This window comes from Alosa alosa, chromosome 8, assembly GCF_017589495.1.
Source record: "Alosa alosa isolate M-15738 ecotype Scorff River chromosome 8, AALO_Geno_1.1, whole genome shotgun sequence".
In the NCBI taxonomy this organism is placed as follows: domain Eukaryota; kingdom Metazoa; phylum Chordata; class Actinopteri; order Clupeiformes; family Clupeidae; genus Alosa; species Alosa alosa.
The window spans coordinates 4,886,253-4,912,187 of NC_063196.1; the positions used below are offsets into that span (position 1 = coordinate 4,886,253).

At 41.2% G+C, this 25,935-nt stretch overlaps 1 protein-coding gene across 4 annotated transcripts; it reads right to left on the bottom strand.

Moving 5' to 3' along the window:
- Positions 1 to 1,348: 1,348 nt before the first annotated feature.
- On the bottom strand, positions 1,349 to 24,766 carry LOC125299635 (ankyrin repeat and SOCS box protein 2-like). Of its 4 annotated transcripts, none has more exons than XM_048250993.1 (11): positions 24,651 to 24,766; positions 24,487 to 24,548; positions 23,470 to 23,796; positions 20,461 to 20,565; positions 19,578 to 19,750; positions 17,770 to 17,925; positions 17,422 to 17,667; positions 12,382 to 12,553; positions 11,658 to 12,225; positions 2,360 to 2,513; positions 1,349 to 2,006 (listed from the first exon to the last, which is right to left on the bottom strand). In XM_048250993.1, the coding sequence occupies exons 3-11, from the start codon at positions 23,787 to 23,789 to the stop codon at positions 1,840 to 1,842; spliced, it is 2,061 nt and encodes a 686-aa protein (XP_048106950.1). In that variant the 5' UTR covers positions 23,790 to 23,796; positions 24,487 to 24,548; positions 24,651 to 24,766; the 3' UTR covers positions 1,349 to 1,839. The 4 variants fall into 4 exon arrangements, with proteins under 4 accessions (XP_048106950.1, XP_048106951.1, XP_048106949.1 ...); XM_048250994.1 differs by having other exon boundaries at positions 23,470 to 23,805; XM_048250992.1 differs by lacking the exon at positions 24,487 to 24,548 and having other exon boundaries at positions 23,470 to 23,805.
- Positions 24,767 to 25,935: the final 1,169 nt, after the last annotated feature.

Genomic DNA, 25,935 nt, shown 5'->3' on the forward strand with positions numbered 1-25,935 from the left:
GATTAGGCTATGCATTTGATTTAAAAGTTCAGGCTGCCAGTCGAGGCAAAAGCCAAATGTCCAACAACAGTTGCAGACTCTACTGTATGTTGCAGACTCGAACCACAATACCCAAGGGATGTGCGCTTCTATCGGAAGTTTAACTTGCATTGGCTTCATTTCATCTGCCTGCAAATGTAGCCTAGGCTTAACAAGCTGCAAATTCACACTGGGTGCAGCAAAAATCCCAGCTATCCACACGTTTTCTACATACCATGTCTACTTAATTAATAGTCATTTTCGTTGGATAGCCTATTGCGTAATAGGCCTACAACCTGTCCAAATATAGTATTTAGGGATCATTATTTGTGAAGCCTAAAGTGACACAATATTGATTTGCATAGTTTATTATCACATATGAACATCACATTAAATAACCTAGGACTTCAGAGACAGGGCAAACTTTACCACCATTCCCAAAATGTTATCCCAACCAATTAAATTAATTTGCCCTTATAACGAGGTGAAGTGCGTTCCCGAACAACTTCTTTTCCTCTGAGGGAATGGCCAATCTTCATCAAAGACATACCGTTGTACCTTACGTTGTCTCCGTCTGTAACGTGGAATCTAATAGGCTAATTCTAGCTGGTGCCGGAAACGAACACCCATGAAAAGCCATTTTCGTAAAGATGGCTGCGGTCAATTTCATGCTTTTTTGGCTGAAGTAGCTAGCCTAGCATGGGCCATTGAAATGAATGGGGGCTGGACTTAGTCACTCTCTCCAGTTATAATACCTCCATGGGTGAACCGCACCTGAGCAAGCACACTTCACAGTTCCTCGGAAATGCATTCTAGTTATTATTAGTTAAATTATTATTACAGTGTGTCTCCTGGGTAACATAGGTACACCTGATAATTTTTTCAGAATTTTTTGAGACCTAACTGCGTGGGCCCTGGTTGAATTGACGTGGAATGACCCAACTGAAATTCAGTGAAAATGTACCACAGTGCTGTAAAATGTACTGAAAAACATTTAACTGATACTTAGCAAAACAGTACAAATACTAAAATAATTGTATGTATTTACCAAAATAAGACAATTAAAGAAACAGTTCATACAGAATAAAAGGCCTTTGGGGTCCCAAACTTTCAAGACATAAGAACAGTCATGGCCCTTTCATCTACCTTGATGTCAGTTTTGACTATTAGAGTGCAAGTTTCGCGGCAACATGGAAGTGATAAATTGAAGGTAGCCTACATCAAGGTGTGGACTCTGAGAAAGGATAATGTATTGTTCGCCGGTCAGTATTGGAAGTCCCGACCTGGCGAACAGCATAATGACGCACAGTGAAGCATGAAAGGGCAAAAGTTTAAGGGAAAAAAACTTTAAAATGTAAAGTACATTTAAAAAAGAATAGTTACAAGACATAAAAGACATATAATAGAATAAATCAGAGAAAATAACAACTTCCTATTACTGGAACACAATCAGCCAAGTTAACCTTTTCTTGCATTTAACTTTTCTTCCATTTAACTAACCAGCTAACCCAAAAATCCTTGGCCATTAGACAGTTTCTCGACAGGTTATTAGTACTGTGGCAAACCTCTGTCCACCTTTATCTATCAGCACATAACCAGCAGTCCCTTTTATACAATTCACTGATTTTAGTAATCTCTGAACTTCTCACTAGCAGTTAGCTATAAACGTAAACACAGTAGAGCAGAAGACAGAGCTCTGATCCAACAATCAAACATGGGAAAGGTCAGAGTTCGGGAAAGTTGTGGACAATCAAGCTTTTGTTGGTTAGATTATTGACTGACAAAGACAGCGCTTAAGTTAAGAGACACACACATACACACTCAATCAAAAAAGTAAGAATAAAGATTCTCAGATTCTCCGTTGTCGTAGAACAAGTACTTGATGAGTCGTCCAGGCAGAGGAAGGCTGGACATTCTCCTCAGTCTCTGCCATCCGACCAGCTGGCGGATCCTCAGTCGGCACAGATGCATCAGGCAGAAGGATGGCTCTGAAAGGACATTTTAAGATCACCTGGCCTCATTTACCAATATCTTCCTAATAATTTTCTTAAATTTGCTCTTAAGAAGGTCCTATGAAAACTCTTAAGCAGATTCACAAAAAGTGTTCTGGGATTCAGCATGATAAAAACAACACACATGATAATTGCAACACACAATAGAAGTAAAACTCCAGTAGAACTGAGTTGATATCCAATCAGGATATGTCTACATCATTTAATTTTTTTTGATGTATGCAACAAGCTCTGTGACACCTTAGCAGTCACTTTTACACCATATTTTTTTGAGTGACAATTGTCGCCTGGACTATAAAAGTATCTGAAAGTTAACTCATTGTACTCACTTGATTTTTCTTTGATGTACACCCACTCCTTGTTGCTCTCAAGAAGTTCTGTGATTCTAGAACACAGTTTCACAGGACCAGTGTAATCAAGGAGACGGTCAAGTATAGGTCCTGCCCAATAGATGTAAAGGGGATCCGCTATAATCTCACAGAACTGTACAGAAAGGATAAAACATCAGTTAGGAAGAACTAAAATCCACTCATTCACCCAAATACAATAAACCACTAAAGATATGCTCACTGGCCAGTCACAGGTACACCTGTTGAACTGCTCATTAGCACAAATATCTAATTAGCCAATCACACGGCTGCAACTCAATGCATTTAGGCATGTGCTGAAGTTCAAACTGAGCATCAGAATTGGGAAGCAAGGGGATTTGAGTGATTTTGAACCTGGTGTGGTTGTACCAGGCCGGCTGGTCTGAGTATTTCAGAAACACCTGATCTACTGCGATTTTAACACACACAATCTTTAGGGTTCACAAAGAATGGTCCGAAGAAGAGAAAATATCCAGTAAGCAGCAGTTCTGTGGGTGAAAATGCCTTGTTCAGGTTGGCCGCGGGTCCTTAAAAAGTCTTAAAGTCTTAATCACTTTTCCTAAAAATAACGTCTTAAAAAGTATAAAGTTGTCATAAATTTCGATTGGATGGAAGGCTACAAGGTAATGACATTTAATAGAACAAAGTTGATTCTTGCGACTTCCATAAAAAGGAGCAAAGACTGGATATTACACTGTCTAGCATTTTTGTATAGTCAGATTTGAAAATAACGTGGCAAAAAATATTGTAGCCTAATTATTCCTCCTGTTTAACAAATATCTCCAAATCAGTGATTTACACCTATCTGTTCCGCCGTTTACCATACACAAAAATTGGTATTGCATTTCCTGAATCCTTACATTTAGACATACAGACAAATTTTGTTAAAGAGCCTAAATATTTTCTCCATTTGCCTACTAGTGTATGATGCTTGTGTGATCACAAAACAATGGCATCCATATAATCGCTGATGCTGAGTAAAGCAATAAAACTATTGTAGTTATATTTTACATTAGTAAAGCAGTCCTCTGAAGGGCTCACAAACTTTGACTGCTTCGAAGTGCATACACCAATATAGCATAACAATAATAATTGTGATAACGATAATCGTAATGATAATTTTATGTACCCATATAGATAGATTTCCTTAGAAAATAACTCAAATAACCACTTGTTACAACCAAGGTATGAAGGGGAGGATTGGGACACTTCATTTTACCAGGAAATTAAAGTTTCAGCGGGGGGTCATTAAAGTAGCCTACATCACATGCCTACTACTACACTATCTGTAATAGAGACAGGTAAGGAGGGTAATGGGAATAATGTGAATGTGTCTTTACAGGATAGGAGTTAATATAGGAATAGCCTCACCTGAGCTAATAAAAAATTAAAAAAAACTAGATGTACCGCATAGCGGTACAAAATATGACCGCCGCTCAGTCCTGTACATCCATTTCTGCGAAAATAAATCATATTAATGAATTTGTCTCCATCTTCTACTCCATCCCCCACTTTTGAAACTTTTGTGTATGCTTGTTTGGAATGTGTGTTTGCGGGCCGCACACAAAGTAGCCTACTGGTGCTGCAAAGGTGAATAGATTTGTAGCACTTGCCAAAACATTTGTAGCATTGTTATAAAACCTTTAAAATATCTAAACAATCACAAGTAGGGCAGTTCATCACAGTCCATCCATTGCAACTGGACTGATGAAAGGTACACCTGTAGGCTACATTGTATTTGGGAAAAGCAGAAGGTAGCAGCATAATGTATTTATTTATTTATTATTATTAAACAAAACAATCCCTGTTAGTTCCATGCAGTTTTCAACAGCTATCAAGAAGAGAGGTCATGTCATGGATTTTTGTGAATGTTTCTTCTTCTACATATGCATACGTTTAGTCTAGTTTAATCTAGTTCATATGATATTCAGCTTTATTGTCAATGTACAAATTAAATACCAGTAGTCTAAAACAAACAAAATGCCGTTTTACCCAGTGGTGCAAATAACTGACATGTCCAAAAGGGCCTTCATGAAATGCGTTGCTAGACTGTTCATACACATTTTAACGGGCCAAGTTGAAGAGCTACTGTCCGTTATTGTTTGTGCAAATAATATGCTGATTCATGTTCCCTTGCATTTTGCAACTATGAGGTCCATGGTTAGTCTGGCTTTCGCCAGACCAAGCTCAATCTTTTAAGAAATCGAAAAGGAATCGCGGGCAGATCAGGCTGAGTTCACCCAGCCTAGTCCATGGTAGGCGCCCGATAGAAATATTGTTTAATTTCGCGATTGAGATATCCACACACTGGCGCCCCCCCTGCGACGTGTTCGCCCCCGGTTTCAGAGCTATTCTATATGCAAAAATGCATAGAGGGAGTTATGACAAAACCGTGACTGTTAACAAACTATAAGCTATATAAGGTAGGCCCTATTACACAACATAAATTGTCACTAGGCTATGCTGGCGACCCAAATAAAATCTCCTTTGGGAACCAATAGCTTACAGTATCAAGCGGACTTAAGCTGCCACTTCCTGGCGAAAAGTTAATAGTTTTGCATATCAGTAGTAGGCCTAGTAGCCTACATTTCACACAGCTGTGTGAATCACGGAAAGCACTCTAAATGGAACCCAACCCACTGTACAGTAGCTCAAGGTCTGTGGCTAAAGCAGCCATAATGAAAGCGTTATCATTGTTTGGATACTTCACACACACGTGTTTTTTAATCACATAGACTACTGCTACCAAGCTGGAATCAAAGCACATCAACTCCCCTCTCACACCCTAAACACACACTTCGAACAAACAAAAAATGTCTAGCCATAGGCAAAACTGTATTGGACCGGTGTAACGTTGGTACTAAATCATCCATCGCAAAGAATGATTTTTGTAGCACGTGCAACAGATATGTGTAGGTACAGCCCTGCCCTGTATACATCTCTCAACGTGCGCTTTAAAACATTTGGTTTAAATGGAGATCACGGGTATGTTAATAAATCTACATTGCGGCGAAGTTGACACAAATTATTCATTTTGGACGAATTTATGTAGTTTCAGTCCTAGTTACTTTACTTTGAGCCATGCTCTTCCTTACTTGAATCACCTTTGAAAATAGAGGATTGAAGTAGCCTATATGGGTGTTTGGGAATGAACGTTGACTCAGATGCTTTTTGAGACTTTGAGCTAAATGTCCCAGCCCGGTGTTTAGGATGCATCATAGACAGGTTATCTTTCAGGTAGCCTATATTTTCCATTAGAAAACCGTCACGTAGTGAACGTGTTGTGGCTAACTCACTTAGCTCCTGTTAGTAGCCTAGGTTATGGTCATAAGCAAATGAGATGACAGTCGAAAGATGCAATTAGTGCTGTTATCAATTTTCTTGGTAGCCTATAACCGCATTTATGGTTTTCTACAAATACATCAATAATCAAATTGGCCTCCATCACTCAACCAATGCTAATGGTAACATTATTTTACCACTAGGTTATTGACATAACTTAAGATTAACGTAGCCTACCTGCAGTAAAAACCAAGCATGTCCGATAAACATTCTCAGATTTATTTCCGCTTCAAGAAGAAATGGGGATTACATGTCATGCAGAAATCATCCTACCCTTATTAGACGTTCTCTGCGGTAAACTACAGTCTTGTCCACTTTAGATTAACTTCCAACAACATTACGTCTCACTGCAACGATGCGCCATCTGGTGGACAAACGACTATGTGACGCCAATACTGGAAATGCAGCCAAATTATTATGATAAATATTTGGTTTTCCTTTAATCCTACTGAATTTGTAATTATGTATTGTCCGTTGTAATTGCCGATACTGATGGTATGTGCGTGCCTGTGTGTGTGTGTGTGTATATGTGTGCACCACCATCTACAGGCCAATGAGTGTACAGTCACTAAATGTACACATAACTTAATTTTTTAGACCCCCATGGATGAAATTCTCTGAAACTTGGCATACCCCCAGAGAATGTCAGGTTAATCATACACATAAAATTTGGTGCAGTTCTGAACATCTTAACTGAAGAGAGGGGCGATAAAGCAGAATGATATTGCATTTTCATTTTTTACCAGGGGGGGTGCAAATCACAAATGAGTGATTATGGGCTAGGTTGATGTGGGCCCTTGAGACCAACATACCATAAAAATGTCTTCATCCTCGGTGCCACGGTTCAGGTAGTTATTTAAGAAAAACTGCATTTTTTAGGTTTCGGGGCCCAGCTGGGGTGGGGTGGGGGTGGCCCCTGGGGACCAAACAAAATTTTCTCCGTAAAAGTCTAGTGGGGCTACATACCCACCAAATTTAATGTGCCCCGGTGGTTCGGTGTCCCGGGTATCATTGACCAAAAAATTCAGGAAGTAGATGACGGGAAAAAAAAAAAAAAAAAAACTTTGACAATCCCTATATGACCGCTTCGCTAGCTTCGCTAGTGGCGGTCATAATTATAATCACCCTGTTGCTAGCAATGGAATCATGTAATGATCAGTTTTTAGTTTGACAATTTTGATTGTTCTTGCACGAGAATTTTGGCAGACTGGTAGCTATGCATCAGAGTGGAATCTGTAAATAATTTCATTCAGGAGAAAAAAAAATATCACTTGAATACTTTTCAAGTGATATTTTATTTCTGCACAAAGCACAGTCTACCCTACCTGAGCTAGGCAAAATAGCTACCACATAACAGTGACAAGCCCTGTAAATGCGCACTTTCTCTCCTGTGTGTCTGCCGAATTTCAATGCTCCTCTAGTTCTCTCAACAGGGCTATTTGCTCACTGAAACTGAACGTTTGGTTCAGTTTCACATCTAATGGGGGATATTTTCTTGGTACACTTGGTACACTTTGGGCCTCTCAGTTTTGAGCATCTTTAAATGCCACAGCCCAGAGCCATAGAAAGGGGGAATTGCGACACTCATTGATGTCGCCGCCATGTAATCAAAAAGTTCCAAAAAACCTGAATCATCTCAAACTGGTTTGCTGAACTAGACAGTGTTTTAGCTATACTCAAAAGGCCTCCACAGCCACAGATCTCTGACAAATCTGCAGCAACTGCATTATGCTATCATGCTCGATATGGACTCTAATCTCTGAGGAATGTTTTCAGCACTCAGAAGGCAAAACGCAGTACTAAGAAGGTGTACCTAATAAAGTGGACAGTGAGTGTACAGTGCTTACCACAATTATTGACTCATTATTCAATAATTATTATTGAATTATTGACCTGATAAATATCAGTAAAAAGGGTCATAAAAGATCATCATTTTCATCTTGCATGAACCAAAAGGAGTAAAATCCTTAGTCTTTTATGACATTTAATTACAGATGCAAGTGTATGGAGTCTTCTAAATGCTACTGATACTTTGCTTGTAATCATACTCTAGAGTAAACTCAGAACTTAACTTTTTGCCAATGCTCAAGGTGGTTTTGGCCTGCATGGGATGATTATTTTTAGTATAATTTCATGCCTGCTGTTGACTATGGTGTTGTGGGACATTTGACTCTGACAACCAAAAATGAGTCAACGTTTGATCTTACAGCAAGACAGTGTAAGTTTACTGAATATAAAATCAAGCTTCTGTCATGTCTGTCTCAGTTACCTCATCTAAAACCACTGTGAAAACCTTTGGGATGTGCAAACAGTGAGACTGCACAACGAAGTAAATAGCACACATCACTACCTACACTAGTATGAATAGCATCCACTTCTAATTATACACTGGTACAAATAGCATACCGTATTTTCTGGACTATAAGTCGCACTTTTTTTCATAGTTTGGCTGGTCCTGCGACTTATAGTCAGGTGCGACTTATATATGAAAAAATATATAATTGCACATTGATTAATTAATTGATTTTAAATGTTAATGTATATTAACTGACATGAACCCTACATGAAAAATTACTGTCTACAGCCTCGAGAGAGCGCTCTCAAATGCACAAGTCTCAAGTGCACTTTCAGCCAGAGAAAGCCAGTATAATTTTGTTTCAATTTTAACTCATAAAAGAGCTCTTCTTAATATTTTATATTGTTGGTTGGTTAAATAGTGTTGCCAATTAAAAGTCATTGTCCTACACCATGAGTCTCCAACACATTGCTCTCAAGCTACCAGTCGCATGCCGCCCCCTTCTAAGCTAGAGGCTGAAGCAGTAACCTACATTTAAACACAATTGTTGCTGCCATGCATCAGCCTACGAATTTTATATAAAAAAGTAAATCATGCATAATTTAAAAATAACTAAATTTAGCCTATCTTAGACCTCTTTGGCTATACGGAATAAGGTTTCCCTTGCAGCACAGCCCACATTCCATGAATGAATGAAAGCGGATGCCTTATCTCGCAATAAGCGGATGGAAATCCTGCCACTCTTTCATACATGAAACTTAATAATGAACCATTTAATACCCCACAGTGGTCATCAGTCCCGATATTTAGCAATATAATCAAACAGTCCAAACGTAAATAAAATCTCGAATTGAACATCTTTTGCTTTTGATAGCCTACGGTATGCCACTCCAAACGAAAAGTAGGCCTATGTCTCACAATAAAACGTAAGAAATAGAGGCCTATAGCTGAGTCGAATACAAGGTGTTGTGAAAAATAAAGGTGCTGTGCTTTGCGCAACCTAAATAAAAGACGCCAGACATAATTTGAGGATTTATGATAGTCTATCTCCTAACCACATAACTTTCAGTGTCCCGCCGGCGGGACGGTTACCCCCCTCCCCCACCTCCCCCCAACATTCTAAATCAATTGTATGCACCATATTGCTATGTAGCATAGTAATGTTATACACCATTTCAAAGCTTTGACTCTTGGGAATCCAAAAATGACAACTTTTTTCATGTAAAATCTGTATAGTGCTTTACATTCTCAGATTAATCTTCTTATGTCTCAATTAAATTTGATCCAAAATGCCCCCCTCCCCCCCTTCCGCTTTTGGTGCTACCCTGACTTCTGGCTGCAGTGTAGCTGCAGCACAATAAGTAGATGCAACATATTGGGTACTGAAATATTCACAAAAATCCATAGAAATTGAATCTTCATGTTGTGTTATCCAATATTAGTTGTACAGATGTATAGTCTATCTTATACACACTCATTGAACCAACAAAGTAAATGCAAAAATAGAGACATTTTTGTAATCATTCCATATTTAGTGTAGTCATTCCATATCAGAACCCCTGAAGTATAATCCAAATACAAGCATGAAACCTCAAAGTGTTACCTTTCATTTGAGACCAGGATTATGCTTCTACACAAAGGGGTTCATGTGCAGTAAGCATTTGATTGTCAGTATGCATTTTGGATAACAAAAGTCCTATGGGGAGTATCCATAGGCATTTTACAAAACGCATGGGCATACCTTGGCAAATAATAGTCTAAAGCACTCATATTTTCATTCTATATTGATCTACTTTTGCACACAACTTCACAAGACCTGGTGCTAGGGCTCAGTTGTGTTTCTAAGGGATATAAGAGACCTAGAGGGCTGAAATGTGGTCAGTTCAGAGATGCTTGTAATCCGGCAGAAAGAAAAAACTATATTCTAGCCTCTGTAACTCTTTGTGAGTACATCACACATTTATTGTGACTGTTTCCTACGAAAACTAGAGGTTCTCAGCTTTCTATAGAGGTCCAACATTTGATAGTAGGCCCCAGAAGAGGTGGGAACAATGCCCTTGTAAATAGGCACAGTGCAATTTCAGGCAAAAACTTGAAATTCTTTTTGAGAGTAAACATTCCTCACCCATTATCTAGACATGCATGAAAACATTTGAAAACAAAACTCACTGCCATGTAATATTTGATGGCTGTTTTGCTACTAATTATCTTTCACGTAATGAATACGCACAGAAAGTGAAAGTAGGCCTACTATGCGCTCCGTGTCTGTAGCTGTCTGTTCATGTCTGCAATCGATTATAACGTTCCTCAAATGGAGAACACATCCATGTTCTCTCACGTTATAGGCTGTCATGCTTCTGTGTTTGAAAAATTCCTGACGGTTCCTGATCGCTAAACGTTTGTTTTCCTTTCCTGTCGATAGCAGTTGATGTAGAAGCACCTATAGGCTATAATTTGACTTCAGCGGTGACAAATCTTGCAGAGAGAGAGAGAGAGAGAGACAGAGCACGCAACAAGAGAGGGGCACCCCCAAAGTGAGTCAGTGTTGGTCTGGCCAGTGAATAGTCCCGCATTCACGCCGCTCCATTATTAGATTAACGTCAGACAGCGCTGTAAAATGTGTGGGAATTTCTTGCATTATGATGGCTACAGTTGCGGGACTTTTATTATTATGCTCAATACCCTGCAATCCCGCGCTGAAATGTAGGCCCTGGTTTTAAATACGCATCTTTTTTCTCTCGCTCTCTCGGCCAGCCGAGGATTTGTTCTGCTGCCAGCTTATGCCAATATATCGTCCAAAATGCTTGATTGCATTGCATTCTCTACATTTTTAGCTAAATTTTCATGTACCACATCAGCATTTTTGTTCAGTGAATCTTTTGTAAATTGCTTTACAATTACCGTCGGGCATATAGGCCTATCGCCTGGCTTGCCTCAGCTTCGGTCACGTCTTTTTAAAACCGCATTTTTCTCTATCCTGAGCATTTAATCTGCTACCAGCTTGTGACTCCACATCGCCCAAAATGCTTTATTGCATTGCATTCTCCACATTTTTAGTTAAATTTTCATGTACCATATCAGCATTTTTGTTCAGTGAATCTGTTGTAAATTGCTTTACAATTACCATCGGGCCTATTGGCCTATCCCTGGCTTGATTCGATAACGTCCTTTTAAAACTGCATATTTTTATCTTGTGAGCATTAAATCTGCTGCCAGCTTGTGACTCTACATCGCCCAAAATGCTTGATTGCATTGTACTCTCCACATTTTAGATACACGTTGGTGTACCACATGGCATTTTCTTTCAGTGAATCTTTTGCAATTACCTTCCTGCCCTCCTCTTGGCTGCCGTCACTCATTAGTCTTTATTAACATGAATCTTTTTGACCTCAATAATCCAGTTACATAGTCTCTGGTTTTGGTTTTGGATTTTGTGAAATACATTTCTAAATAAATGCGACTTATAGTCCAGTGCGACTTATATATGTTTTTTTCCTGTTCATGACACATTATTTGACTGATGCGACTCAGGAGCGACTTATAGTCTGGAAAATACGGTACATTGATATTTGTACTGGGGTGAAAATAGCCTTTGCCAAAAAAGAAAATACTCTGTATAACCTGTGCAGCTTCGCTCTGAGGAATTTCATCAAGGTCCAGCTCATCCCTACTAGTAAGCCGGCTCTTAATTGGAGGATGTGGACTGCTTCCATAAACACATGAGAAACAGGCGTTGGCAAAACATCCATTGTCCAGCAGGAACTTCAAAATCAATGTGTGCTTCATACAAAAGAGCAGAGCTCCAGGAAAGGTAGTGGGGAGTGTTGGCACGCAGGCATTCACATTGGCACCATACTCCACCAGCAAAGACACCATCTCTAGATTTCCCTGTCTCACGGCTAAAAGAAGAGGGTTGAAAGCATCCAGATTGGGGTCAGCGCCTGCCTCCAGCAGCATTGAGGCTGTGTCTATGTTGCTGTTGCGTACAGTGAAGTGGAGGGCCGAGCAGCACCGGTCATCATAAATCTGGGAGTGGTCATACTTCAGCAAAGTGTTGACATCAAAGCCCGCATCGATGAGAATCTCCAAGACATCCTCTCGGTCATGTTCTGCTGCAAGGTGGAGCGGGCTAATGCCACTCTCTGGCACAATCACTCTGGCCGTTTTTGGAATCAATAAGGATACAATTCTGCTCAAAGATAGATTGAAAATTAGAAACATGCAAAGTTATGCTGTATTAGATTTGATAATTGACCATAAATATTTGGTTGCACTTAAAATGTACTGGTGTCAGAAAAAATGGTTTGATTGAAGCTATTCAAGTTCCAAATTCAACATTACCAACCTAGCATGTCCATTCTTTGAGGCGATGTGTAGAGGAGTTAGTCCTGCATTGGTTGTTTTGTTCACATTTACTCTTTTAGACAGAAGCAGCCTCACCACCTCTTCATGGCCATTCTTGGATGCTTCAAATAAAGGTGTTGCTCCATCTCTAGTTTGACAGTCAGTATAGGCTCCTTAGAAATGTAAATAAGAGAAGTTGTTATAATACATTTGAAAGTCAATACTGTATTCCACTAGCCTGGATGCCATCCAAACGTAGCCCCACCCACAACATTTGAGGGTCGGGAAGTTCGGTCTGGACTTTTTCCCGTTGTGGACCAACTATGTCCGAACCAGAGTGGTTCGGACCAGAAAAACTCCTTTGTTCAGAGCTAAAATGTCCCAGTACTGGGTAATTTCCCCACCTCCCCCCAACATTCTAAATAAATTGTATGCACTATATTGCTATGTAGCATAGTAATGTTATACACCATTTCAAAGTGTATAACACACACAACAACTGCAGTGAGTTGGAAAAGAGAAAGCAAGAACACATAGGCTACTACTGGCCAATCCTCTCCAATTGTTTAGAATTGGACTCTGGGCGTTTGGGAACAGCTGAGGGAGGAGGCTACTTGAAACCGCGAAGTTTCGGGTCGGTGTGAGCGAGCCGGACTTTCAGTTGAGAGTAATTAACACCCTTTTGAACAATCTAAGCTGTGCGAACGTCAGAGGGAGGTCTACGCTGATTCATCATTAGTGAGACACGAGGACAGCTGCATGCAATTCCTGTCAGAATAACAATAGAGGCTGTTGCTGAAGCGTCAGCCCTCCTTTCAGCCGTACTCGTTTAAGACGTACGCGGTCAAGACGAGCAAGTTTACCTGTGCAAGTTCACCGAGCACAGGCGCCGACAAAGGCAAAAATGTGCCATTCCACCATATCTGTAATCACCGGCCATCGCAGAAAACGGCATCATGCCAAAAGGGGCAGAAATCGCCTTCACCTCCAGCAACTTAAACGGTCCTTACCTACAGAAACCTCCTTCTCCATGGGCTTGTGGAACTGTCAATCCGCAGTCAACAAAACAGACTTCATAGCTGGCTATGCCAACCACCTTTCATTGGAACTCCTTGCTCTCACTGAGACTTGGATCAAACCAGAGAACACTGCCACCCCGGCTGCACTCTCCACTAACCTTACACTATCCCACACCCTCAGCCTATCTGGACGAGGAGGCGGGACGGGCCTGCTGATCTCCAACAAATGGAAATTCACCCCGCTACTGCCTTCAAACAAATATGTCTAATTCGAATTCCATGCCATCACAGTGATCGCCCCAGCAAAACTCTACGTGCTGGTCATCTACCGCCCTCCAGGCCAACTAGGTGACTTTATGGACGAACTTGACACTCTGCTGTCCTCCATCCCTGAGCATGAATGTCCGCTTCTTGTTCTCGGTGATATGAACATCCACTTAGATGCTCCAGGCTCAGCGGACTTTTTGGCCCTGATCCACTCCTTTGACCTCAAACTGGTTCAAAGCCCACCGACTCACAAAGCTGGCAAAGAGCTTGACTTGATCTTCACTCGGAACTGCAGCACAGACACCCTCATGGTGACGCCTCTCCATCTTTCTGACCACTTCTTCATCCAGTTCAACGTCAGCCTGAACAGCCTCCGGCTCCTCAGCCGATGGTCACATTCCGCCGCAACATCCAGAACCTGTCTCCAACGCACTTCTCCTCTGTGGTTGCCTCCGGTCTACCTCCACTCAACACCTTCTCCTCTCTGGAGGTTAATGAGGCCACAGACTCGCTCTGCTCCACACTGACCTCGTGTCTAGACGAGCTGTGCCCTCTTACCACAAGGCCAGCTCGATCCAAACACTCTCATCCATGGCTAAATGATACCCTCCGATCGCAGCGCACCAAACTCAGAGCCGCGGAGAGGAAATGGCACAAATCCAAACTAACTGATGACCTCAAAAACTACCAGACACTCCTGACCTCCTTCTCAGCCAGCATCACTGCTGCTAAGACGGCTTTTTACAATGACAAAATCAACAGCGCTACAGACAAAACTTTTCTCAACCTTCAAATCGCTACTCAACCCTCAGCTGCCTCCTCCTCCATCCAGCCTTACTGCAGATACCCTCGCCTCATTTTTACAAACAAAGTGGCGGCAATCAGCAGTCAATTCTCTACATGCCCACTCAACGCATCTGACTCAGATACCGCACTCCTACAACCTCTAGGGTCTGCTGGAACATCTTTTTCAGCATTCACGCCTCTCTCTGAGAGTGAAGTATCTAGACTCCTGACATGCAGCCGTCCTACCACATGCTTGCTGGACCCTATACCTACGAGCCTACTTCAGTCCATCAGCCCGACCATCGCTCCAGCTATCACACATGTGATCAATGCCTTGCTAACCTCCCGCACATTTCCAACAGCGTTCAAAGCGGCCCGGTAACACCGTTATTTAAGAAAGCTTCTCTCAACCCTGCTCAAGTCGAGAACTACCGCCCTGTCTCACTCCTGCCTTTCCTATCCAAAGGCATTGAACGAGCAGTCTCCAAACAGGTCTCTGACTTCCTTTCACAGAACAACCTTCTGGATCCAAATCAGTCTGGGTTCAAAAGCGGCCACTCTACCAAAACGGCTCTGTTGTCTGTAACAGAAGCCTTAAAGAAGCCAGGGCGACCGCCGGGTCATCAGTACTCATTCTGCTTGACTTATCGGTTGCCTTTGACACGGTTAATCACCGCGATCCTTCTCTCTATACTCGCTAACATGGGAATCTCCGGTTCTGCTCTCTCCTGGTTTGAATCCTACCTCACAGGACCTTTCGTTTAACATTATCATGGCTTGGTCAGCTATCTGCACCTCACCATCTCACCACAGGGGTCCCCAGGGCTCAGTGCTGGGCCCCTTCTCTTTGCTATCTACACCACCTCCTTGGGACAGATTATCCGTTCGCATGGCTTCTCATACCACTGCTATGCAGACGACACACAGCTCTATCTGTCCTTTCCACCTGATGACCCCTTGGTTTCAGCACGGATCTCGGATTGCCTCTCAGACATAGCTACATGGATGAAGGCACACCACCTCTAGCTGAACCTCTCAAAGACTGAACTGCTGGTCCTCCCAGCTAAACCTACCATACATCACGACATCAACATCAAATCTGACTCTCTGTCTGTTTCACCTACCAGGACTGCAAAAAATCTAGGAGTTGTTCTCGACAACCAACTAAACTTCTCAGATCATGTTGCCTCAGTCACCCGGTCTTGCCGTTTTGCACTCTACAACATACGGAAAATCAGGACTTACTTGACTCAAGATGCTACCCAACTTCTGGTTCAGGCAATAGTCATCTCAAGACTCGACTACTGCAATGCCCTCCTGACAGGTCTCCCAGCCTGCGCAGTGAAACCACTTCAGATGATCCAGAACGCGGCGGCGCGCCTGGTCTACAACCAACCCAAAAGGGCACGTTACCCCGCTGCTCATCCAGCTACACTGGCTACCTATGGCGGCCCGCATCAAATTCAAGGCTCTAACGCTTGCCTACAAAGTAGTCTCCGGTTCTGCTCCCACCTACTTGAATGCCCTCATACAGACATACGCTACCTCCAGACCGCTGCGCTCCTCAGACGAACGACGTCTAGCTCTACCACCGGTATGCTCAAGCCAATCCAGACTTTTCTCATCTGTTGTTCCTCGTTGGTGGAACACACTGCCAGCTCCTACAAGGGCAGAGACATCCTTCTCCATTTTCAGAAAACTCCTGAAGACCCAGCTCTTTAGAGAACATCTCCTCTCATAGCAACACTTACAACAAGTCTTACTGATCCTAGCACTCACCAGCCGTCTCAAACTGACAAGTAACTGTTAAAAACAGCACTCACTGATGCACTTATTCTTACTGTACTCTAATGTTTTTAAATTGTCCTAAAATTGATGAGAACTGCTCTAAAACTTAAACTGTTACTATGTTGTTAGTCGCTTTGGCTAAAAAGCGTCAGCCAAATGTAATGTAATGTAATGTAATGTAATGTAATGTAACCAAAGCTTGTTCATGTACAATCTGTATAGTGCTTTACATTCTCAGATTAATCTAATTATGTCTCAATTAAATTTGATCCAAAATGCCCCCCTCCCCCTCCTCCGCTTTTGGTGCTACCCTGACCTCTGGCTGCAGTGTAGCTGCAGCACAATAAGTAGATGCAACATATTGGGTACTGAAATATTCACAAGAATCCATAGAAATGGAATCTTCATGTTGTATTATCCAATATTAGTTGTACAGATGTATAGTTTATCTTATACACAACCATTGAACAAACAAAGTAAATGCAAAAATAGAGACCTTTTTGTAATTATTCCATAGTTTGTGTAGTCAGTCTATATCAGAACACCTGACATACAATCTAAATAGTCCACAAGAAACCTCAAAGTGTTACCTTTCATTTGAGACCAGGATTATGCTTCAAGAGGTTGCCACACAGTAAGCCTTTTATTGTCAGTGTGCATTTTGGGAACCCAAAAGTCCTATGGGGAGTTTCCATAGGGCATTTTACAAAACGCATGAGCATACCTTGGCAAATAATGGTCCAAAGCAGTCATTTTTGTATTCTATATTGATCTACTTTTGCACACAGCTTCACAAGACCTGGTGCTAGGGCTCAGTTGTGTTTCTAAGTCATCTCAAGTGACCTAGAGGGCTGAAATAGTGGTCAGTTCAGACATATTTGTTATCCGGCAGAAACATAAAACAGTATTCTAGCCTCTGTACCTCTGTGCCAGTACTTCCCACAGCTATTCTGATTGTTGTCCAAGAAACTACAGTGTCTAAGCTTTTTAAAGAGGTCAGGCATTTGATTATAGGCCAAATGTATGTAGGAGCAATGATCTCCTAAGTAGATGATGTACAATGCCGGGCAAAATACTCAAAATGGGCCGTATGCATAATTAACAGAGGACATGTGTAGGTTGCTAGTGACAAAATAGTAGTCTTGTTTGACCAGTGCGATCTTAATGCTGATTAAACTAACCATGTTTAATGAGGAGGTTCAATACTTCTGTGCCTCCTCCCTGGGCAGCCATGAATAGTGGTTCAATGCCGTAAGTGTTCCTGGCTCTTATGTTTGCTCCAGCTGTCACTAGAAGCTTGCACATGCCAAGACTTTTGTGTCGCACCGCTTCATGTAATGGTGTCATTCCTTTCGCATTGGCCTGTGAGGCTTTGGCTCCAAACCTCAGAAGAAGCTCCACTATTTCCTCAGTTGCATTTTCACAAGCTGGAAAGGATGGATTTGTTCAGAGATATATAAGTACAGATTTATCAAGTCTTTCTTAGTATAGGACTGATTAGCCTCTCAATATTTCTTTAAAAGGGATACCTGTGTAGAGAGGTGACTCTCCTACGTTGTCGGCTGTATTGGGATCTGCTCCTGCCTCAAGAAGATACTGGACACACAATGGGTTTTTGCCGGCAGCAGCCAACATCAGAGGTGTCTGGCGCTTGTTGGTACGTTTGTTGATTAGTTTAGGAAAGGCTTTAGTTGGTATGGATATAATAAAAACAGAATTATTAATGGCAAGTCAGATGGACAATAGACATGGCCGTTTCTCAAACACAAGGAAGGATCCTTCAAAGCTGCTTTTTCAAGAAAGGTACGTCATTGAATCTCGCCGACACACCGTTCCGGTGGTGGTGTTGGTGGGGGTCATCTATTGCTTTTTCTTTTTTTATGGCAACTACAAATATTAGGTCCAATGAATGAATGTGAATTTTGTGATGTAAATTTTTTACAGACCTAATAGTGTTCTTGAGAACTTTGTGTGTCAATCAGGGACTGAGCCATGAGTTTCGATTTGTTTATATATACCGCTGCGTCAACGTTACTTCCGTGATTTGGGAAAAGCCTGTAAAAGTCCTGGCAGGAAGCGATTAAATCAATGTTTTTTGGTATATCCCAGTTATTGATATTTTTTTTCCAAAATGTTTACAACTTAGTGTTAACTAATAATTGTTGCAAACTGGTACTACGAATAAAATATTAGTGCATTCCTGGATCTACATCCTTATGCATGCTTCCTGCCAGGACTTTTACGGGCTTTTCCCAAATCACGGAAGTAACGTCGACGCAGCGGTATAGTAGCAGATGGTAGCATCCATCAGGCAAGTGTTATTTAAATAAACTCCTGGTGTACTTACAAGCTTTTCAATGCCTCGTTTTATGAGTAAATAGCATAGTTGTACTACTGTAGAAGTTTCGTACCATTCAGGATATTATTAGTGGGGTAATTTACGAGATAAAAGTAGGTTCCATTACGCCTGCAGAAAGTCATTAGTTTCTGACAGCGCTACTCGACCAGGGTTCGACCAAGGGCAAACACGTTCTGGGAGGGTGTTTGGCTCGGGGTCATGGTGCAAAGGACCCTAGGGTGAAATTACTCTGAACTATCGCTTTAAGTAGTACTATCAAAAGCCACCTTAACTTTCGTTGGCCTTTCGAATGTCTTATTTTAACTTTCACGTCATTCCCTTAAGCTTTCCTACTTGTTAGATTTGACCAACCTTCCATAGCCTATGTGCTCAAGTAGTTTGAGTAGAACTACTGATCTCCGCTTGTTGACATTTTATCATGTATTTCATGATCGCTAAACATTTGATTCTTTTTAATGTTGTCATAAGTTAACTTCATTCAACTGCGCTTGTATGTAGGCTGTGCCGTTCAGTTGTGGACGTTCATAAATTGCGGTAATGGGCAAAGAAAGGCGCAGTTTACACTTTGGATTGAAAGTTTGATAAATATGACGGAAACTTAGGTCTTAGGGGAAAGTCCATAGGAGTCGATTGCCAAGTATGGGAGTAACACGCTCTGGAAATTCACAATTTCGTCGCCGTTTTAAAAATGAAGTTGTATGGACTGGACTATGTTTTTTTTTTTTTTTTTTTTTTTAAACGGCGACGAAATTGTGAATTTCGGCAAATGCTAACAAGAAGCCTTGCCTTGTCTTTTTGAAAAATTTGATTCAGCAGGACTCTGTTCTACCAATGAATTATCCTTGACTTTGAGAAACAGCCTGTATGTTACTGATGCACATGTACTAACATGTTATTTCACTCATACAGAACAAGCATCCCAGAAACTGATCATTTTATATGTGTAGCCTCAAAAATGGTCTCTCACTCGTACAGTACCTTTTATCAGCACTCTCAAACATTTCTCATAACCATTGTTTGCAGCATCATGCAAATGTATCCATCCTTTTTTGTTTGGTGTACTCAGAGTGTCAGAAGGCTGTTCCTGCAATACTTCAAGGAGTTTTGGTGCATCATTCCTCCAGATGGCTGATTGTATAGCAGACATGTCCCTGTAAGACCAAACATAAATTCTAGTGCATTTAACTTTTAAATATATGATAATATATATATATATTAATGAAACATATGTAAGGAGAGATAGAAGGGTCATAACTATAATAAGTCATAGTAGATACGTATATAAACTTGCAGAATTTATGGATGAAGAGTCTAAGCGAAGATGTCCTAGAATATCCCCACTCTGGAATGCCTCTTGTCCAGTTAGAGATTAATTAATAGTTTGACAGGTTACACTGTTGTATGACTGAGCATTATGGCAATCATGTTTGTAGGGTTGGTGAGAATATACCAACAAATGAGGTTTGGCCGAGTCCCGTAGGTAACCACAGCTGTGGGTATATCCTTTACCAACCCCCCAATCGTGAGTGCCATATTACTTTTATTCAACAGTTGTACTACAAACTAATCAAAGTTAAAGACTTTAAAATGTGTTTTCTGTATTTTGAACACAATAATTTGTGTAGTCTACTTTCTTGGCACATCCACATCCATTTTACACTCCATTTTCTCACTCAATAATAGTCAAATGTGAGGTTATGAAATCCCCGCCCATGCAACGTTCATGTCGAAGTGATTTACTAGAGGAGAAAAGTCCGGGTACAGATATCCCCACTCTGGAATGTCTCTTGTCCAATCAGAAATTAGTAGTTTGACTGGGCGTACATTTTTTGAATAATGAGAATTATGCAGGTGTCCTTACATGGGTTTCAATCTAACTTGCAAACCTCCAGTTTTGCTTTTCGTCCAAGAACACACCCTCGCTCCGTCTTCAGCAGAGTTATGTGAACTCTCTGTCCGGTTTTGGCTAAACAGAAATAACAGTGTAGCAAAGATATGAAGTCAGCTTTTGCAATAAGAATTGTGCAATTGCTAAGCTTTAAAAGGCATCCAATGCAGTTTTGGGTTCTAGGGCTCCCCCTAGAGTTGCAAAGTATTTATATTTTACCTTGCCTTGTAAGTTTTAGCCTCCCAGACATCAGTACATGTGCATTTGTTTTGGAGCAGAAGCCAACAGTCAAATGGCTCGTTCTCCGCACGCCAGCTATGCTAGATGTACAATATATCAGCAGCCGATATATTATTGGCCGATAAGTGAAAAAATGGAAATATTATTATTAGAAAGTGTGATAAGACCAACGGAAAATTAAACCTGCCGATATTCTAGGCCAGGGGTGGGCAACTAATTTCCCCAAGGGGCCACATGACAAACTGGGACTGTTGAGGAGGGCCGGACCCAAAATACTGAACTCAAGTCTGAACTCAATTCTGTTCAATTCTATTCTGTTCTTGTATAACATTAAGTAAATCATATGGTTTTGTTTAGTAGTCGTAAGAACAGATGAAAATGTGAGGGAGACAAAGGAAAAACAGCAATATTTAATCTATGTCCAGTATTTAATCCTCATTCTCGAAAATGATTTTTTGACATTGACATTTTTTTTCAGTTTTCAAAGACTGATAAAAAAAAGTACTACAATATCTATATAATTAGGCTAGGTCATGAAAATGTGAAGAGTCAGTACAACCGATAGGCCTGTGCCACCATTTCATCAACACTCTTTTTCATCATTAAATCATTACCATCATTAAATTAACTCTATGCAGAATTAGACTACGAAAATGTGGAGCAGACAATAGTCGGCTGTCATTAGTTAATCAACATGCACAAAAAAACTATTTTAAAAAATGTAGGCTATGTTTTTTGCTTTAACTTTGTGCACATAACTGTGATTGGTCAACTCGCTCTGTGTGTTGAGCCGGCTGCTTCAAGCAACCTGTGGGTAGTAGCATCATACTAGTTTGCTAACATAAGCTTTGCAAATAAACTCAGACATATTTTGGTTACAATTACGGGGTTATCCGATTGTAAACTGTCTATCTGCCAGTAACGTTTTGAAATGAACACTTCTTATCGCCAACGAGCAGCAGTAGGAGTTCGTTCTAACAACCTTTGCGGTGGTGAGCGACGCAGACATAAGAGAGACAAAACTTTGAAAGGTTTACGCTAACGTAAAGGCAACTCCATTGTGTCGACGCAGAAGCATAAATTCTATTCACCAGCTCATCAGTGAGGGTGTTTACGTCGTATGCATCCACGCACAAATGTATGGGCGTACAAATAGCAGTCGCTTTCAAAATAAAAACAACAATATTGATTTGCATGCATTATCTCTATGCTAGGCTCTTGACTATTGTTCTTTCACGGATCTTACGCGGGCTGGTCAGGGAATGCCCGCAGGCCACATACCGTATGTTGCCCATGTATGTTCTAGGCTGATTTGACATGGAACTATACTCTCATTCAAGTGAAATAATCCAGTCACTAACCAATTCGTCTGCTGCAGCTCAAACTTGTTGCTGGAAGCTAGCCTACAGGGACTATTTTCAGGTGCTACATGATATCATTGTGCTGCTGCGCCCATGGTGTTCCTTGATTATTACGCCTGAATGAGAGTATAGTTCCATTTCAAATCAGCCTAGAAAATTGCCACGTTTCATTTTCTGTTGGTCTTATTACACTTTCTAACTTGAGAGGAGACAAGTTTTAAATAGGAAAATTACCGGAAATCTTAGTCACTTTTAAATGTGATGCTAGCAGGTCAAATGCTACTGGTCTAATCCGATTCAATGGTCTATGCTAGGCTGGAGCTAAAAGTAGTATCGCCAGACTCAGAGAACGGCTGGATGAACTGGAGAAAGGTAAAAATCAGTTGTTAAACTCAAGGGGAGGTGGAAAATGAGTTTAATTCCCCAAATGGTGAAATATCCCTTTAAAGGAGCCACACATAGGCCTAGGTATTAGGAATTCCTGGTCTAGCGGCTCGCTACACGGCTAGGGAAATCACTACGTTGCTCAGACCTTAAACCCCCCAATCTGGATGTGTGCCGAGGACGTGTCAGTCAGGATGTTTGAATGGATGAGAAGCCAAAGGGGCAGCCAGCTTACCTTTTCGTCGGGCCACCTCGCTCTTGCCTCTCCAAGGCGTCCAGCTCGTGCTTGATGTCCACCGTGCATAAAAAACCCCACGGTGATGCAGGACGAAAACGAACAAACAAACAAACAAATGAAAAACGGGCCCCAAACGAAACCAAACCACCACTAAACCAAACAGAATGTCAATCCAAGTGCAAAATGCCAAGTTCATATATCGCACGGCGAAGCAGCTGGGAGGTTCACAGCATTGGCCCAGCAGCTGAGTTCCCCAGTTCTCTGAGCCTCTCCCAATTGACTGCCATTCCGCACGTCTTATAGTCAATCACACAATAAGACCGGAAGTAGCTGGCGCCCCTTGTGGATGGAGGATGTTTGTGTGTGTGACAGTGAGCTGTCTGCTCCTGTGTAGGTCTGAGCAACCCCCAATACATAACACTACTAGGCTACATCTATTTTGTTGACTGTTGTACCATTGAGGACTATTATGAGTTCTCTCCATCATTGGTGGTAGGTAACATTACTGCAATTAATATTATCGGTTATCGTATCGGTATCGGCCACAACAAACCAATAAATATTGGTTATCGGCCCTAAAATTCCATCGGTGCATCTCTACTGATTCTCCATGTTATAAGTTTGTTTACCACCAAAATCACTTTGAAGCTGTATATTAGGGTAAAAATCTTGCATAGGATGACTTTAAAATCTATAGCATTTTGTTATAGAGTTATGCATATGGAACAGTTGTACTATATATCTTTGATTGAGTATCACCTGGGGTGATTGGCGGTTTGATGTGGGTTGGCAGCGGGAGGGATGTTCCGAGTGTGTAAAGCTGTTTGTCTCAGAGCTCTGTGATTCTCCTGCTGCAGCTCTAGTAATGTTGGCATGGTTTCATGCTCAAAGGGCATAGGTTGGCTTGCTGCAGCTAGTGAACAAGATGACCTCTGTGAGTGCTCTGAGGAAGGGCTGAAGATATCACTCAGGCTGCGTTCAATGGACAGCTGAATCAGTTCAGCATCAGACAAGCCACTGTAGTTGCTGTAGTCCTCGAAAGCTTGATCAGCCGTAGATGCTGCTGCCATGGTGGTCATGATGAATCTGGCAAAACTAAAGAGATTAGGTGGGCTCTCTGCATTCACTGTTGGACAATCATATTCTTTAGCCAAGTCTAGAAGCTCCCATGGTCCCATGGTCAAAACAGACAGAAAACATTTGACCTTACTGGCATTAACACTGATATTAATATGTGTGAATGACCTGGTGATTCACTTGTATAAATTTAACACCACCACATTGAGCAGACATTTTGATTTCTGTCCAAAATGTAATGCAGTACAGAATAATGCAATGCAGTAATTGGGATGCAGGATGCCACAAGAAGCACACCACCCCCTTGTTTCCATTTAGTCAGAACTGAAGTATAGCTATGGGTTGCACTGTTTTCTATGTTTGTTGTACTATGTTTGTTGTACCAAGCTCCAAATCAAGCCAATTGAACTTAATTCATAAGAGTTTGTCGTCACTGATACTTCTATATTTGTTGTATAGTGCTGCAGTTTAAAACGTATTATCTTCTCAATATCAATATCAAATTAGAATGAATAAAATGATGAACAATAAACTTTACAGAGAACCATTTTAGGTGAGCCAACATTTAACAGAACAACATTTAAATAATGTCTGAAATTGAATAAATAAGGGTATATATTTGCAAGTATCTGTTGTTCATAGAGAAATAAAAGTTGTCAACATGGGGACATTATCTATATCTATTTTTTGTGATCTTACTGTTACTGCACAGGAGATGGTCTGCCATGGTCAACCTTGATACAGTTTTTTCAAGTATACAGCTACAGATACAGAGCAGTATAATGATGTACCAATTGCATTGTGAAACTCCAGTTACTTCCAAAAAGTGTAGAAATATCCAAAAAGCTGAAATATTAACTTACATTTGATGGAACCTTCTCCCTCCTCCACAGTTGCTTCTCCCTCCTCCACAGTTGCTTTCTGTCTTATGCCTGGGTGTCTCTGGGAGTCTTGAGTGTGTCTTGAGTCCTTAAGGACCATTTGATATGAGATTTATAGTTGATGACCTAGTCCGTTTATTTTTTCCTGCCAGCTAAATAGAAGGCTGACTTGGCATCAATAATTATGACCGCCGCGCAGCGAGTCAGGTTTAGTCAGATTTTTTTTTTTTTTTTTTTTTTTTTTTTTTTCGCATGTCCAAATTTCCGTCAAGGATTCCCGGGACGCTGAAAGACTGGGGTACACGAAATTTGGTGGGGATGTAACCCCACATGGATAGCATGGAACCATCGTTTTTCGTTTTGATCTGTAGCCCCCCCGCTGGACTGGACCCACCGAAAGGAGGGTAGGGCAGACACAGTTTTCTGTGAATATCTCGAGAACCGTAGGGTGTAGGAGGACCAATTTTTTTTGTATGTTGATCTCAAGGGGCCATGTCAACCCATTCCATAACCACTCATTTCATGTATAGCGCCACCTAGTTAAACACAAAAAAGTAAAAATGAGGTGCTGTAATCACAGGTATCTGTGACCTAACATAGTCAAAACTGCACAAAATTGGAAGTGTAGGATCATTATGACACCCTCTGAATGCACGCCAAGTTTCGTGGAATTCCGTTCATGGGGGTCCACACAATAAATTCATTTATGTTACTATACACCAACTGGCCTTTAGGTGGCCGGAGACAGTTTTCTGTGAATATCTCGAGAACCGTAGGGCCTAGGAGGTCCACCTTTTTTTTTGTATGTTGGTCTTAAGGGGGCATATTAACCCATCCCATTACCACTTATTTCATGTATAGCGCCACCTAGTTAAAAATTAAAAAGCAAAAAATTAGGTATTTTCATCAAAATATCTCTGGTTGACATGGTCAAAACTGCACGAAATTGAAAGTGTAAGATCATTATGACACCCTCCGAATTCATGCCAAGTTTTGTGAACTTTCGTTCATGGGGGGCCTTACAATAAAATAATTTATGTGTACATTTAGTGACCGTAAACCAACAAGGATTCCCGGGACACTGAAAGACCGGGGTACACGAAACTTGATGGGCATGTAACCCCACATGGATAGCATGGAGCCATCGTTTTTCGTTTTGATCTGTAGCCCCCCTGCTGGACTGGACCCCCCGAAAGGAGGGTAGGGAAGACACAGAACCGTAGGGCCTAGGATGACCATTTTTTCCGAATGTTTGCCTTCAGGGGTC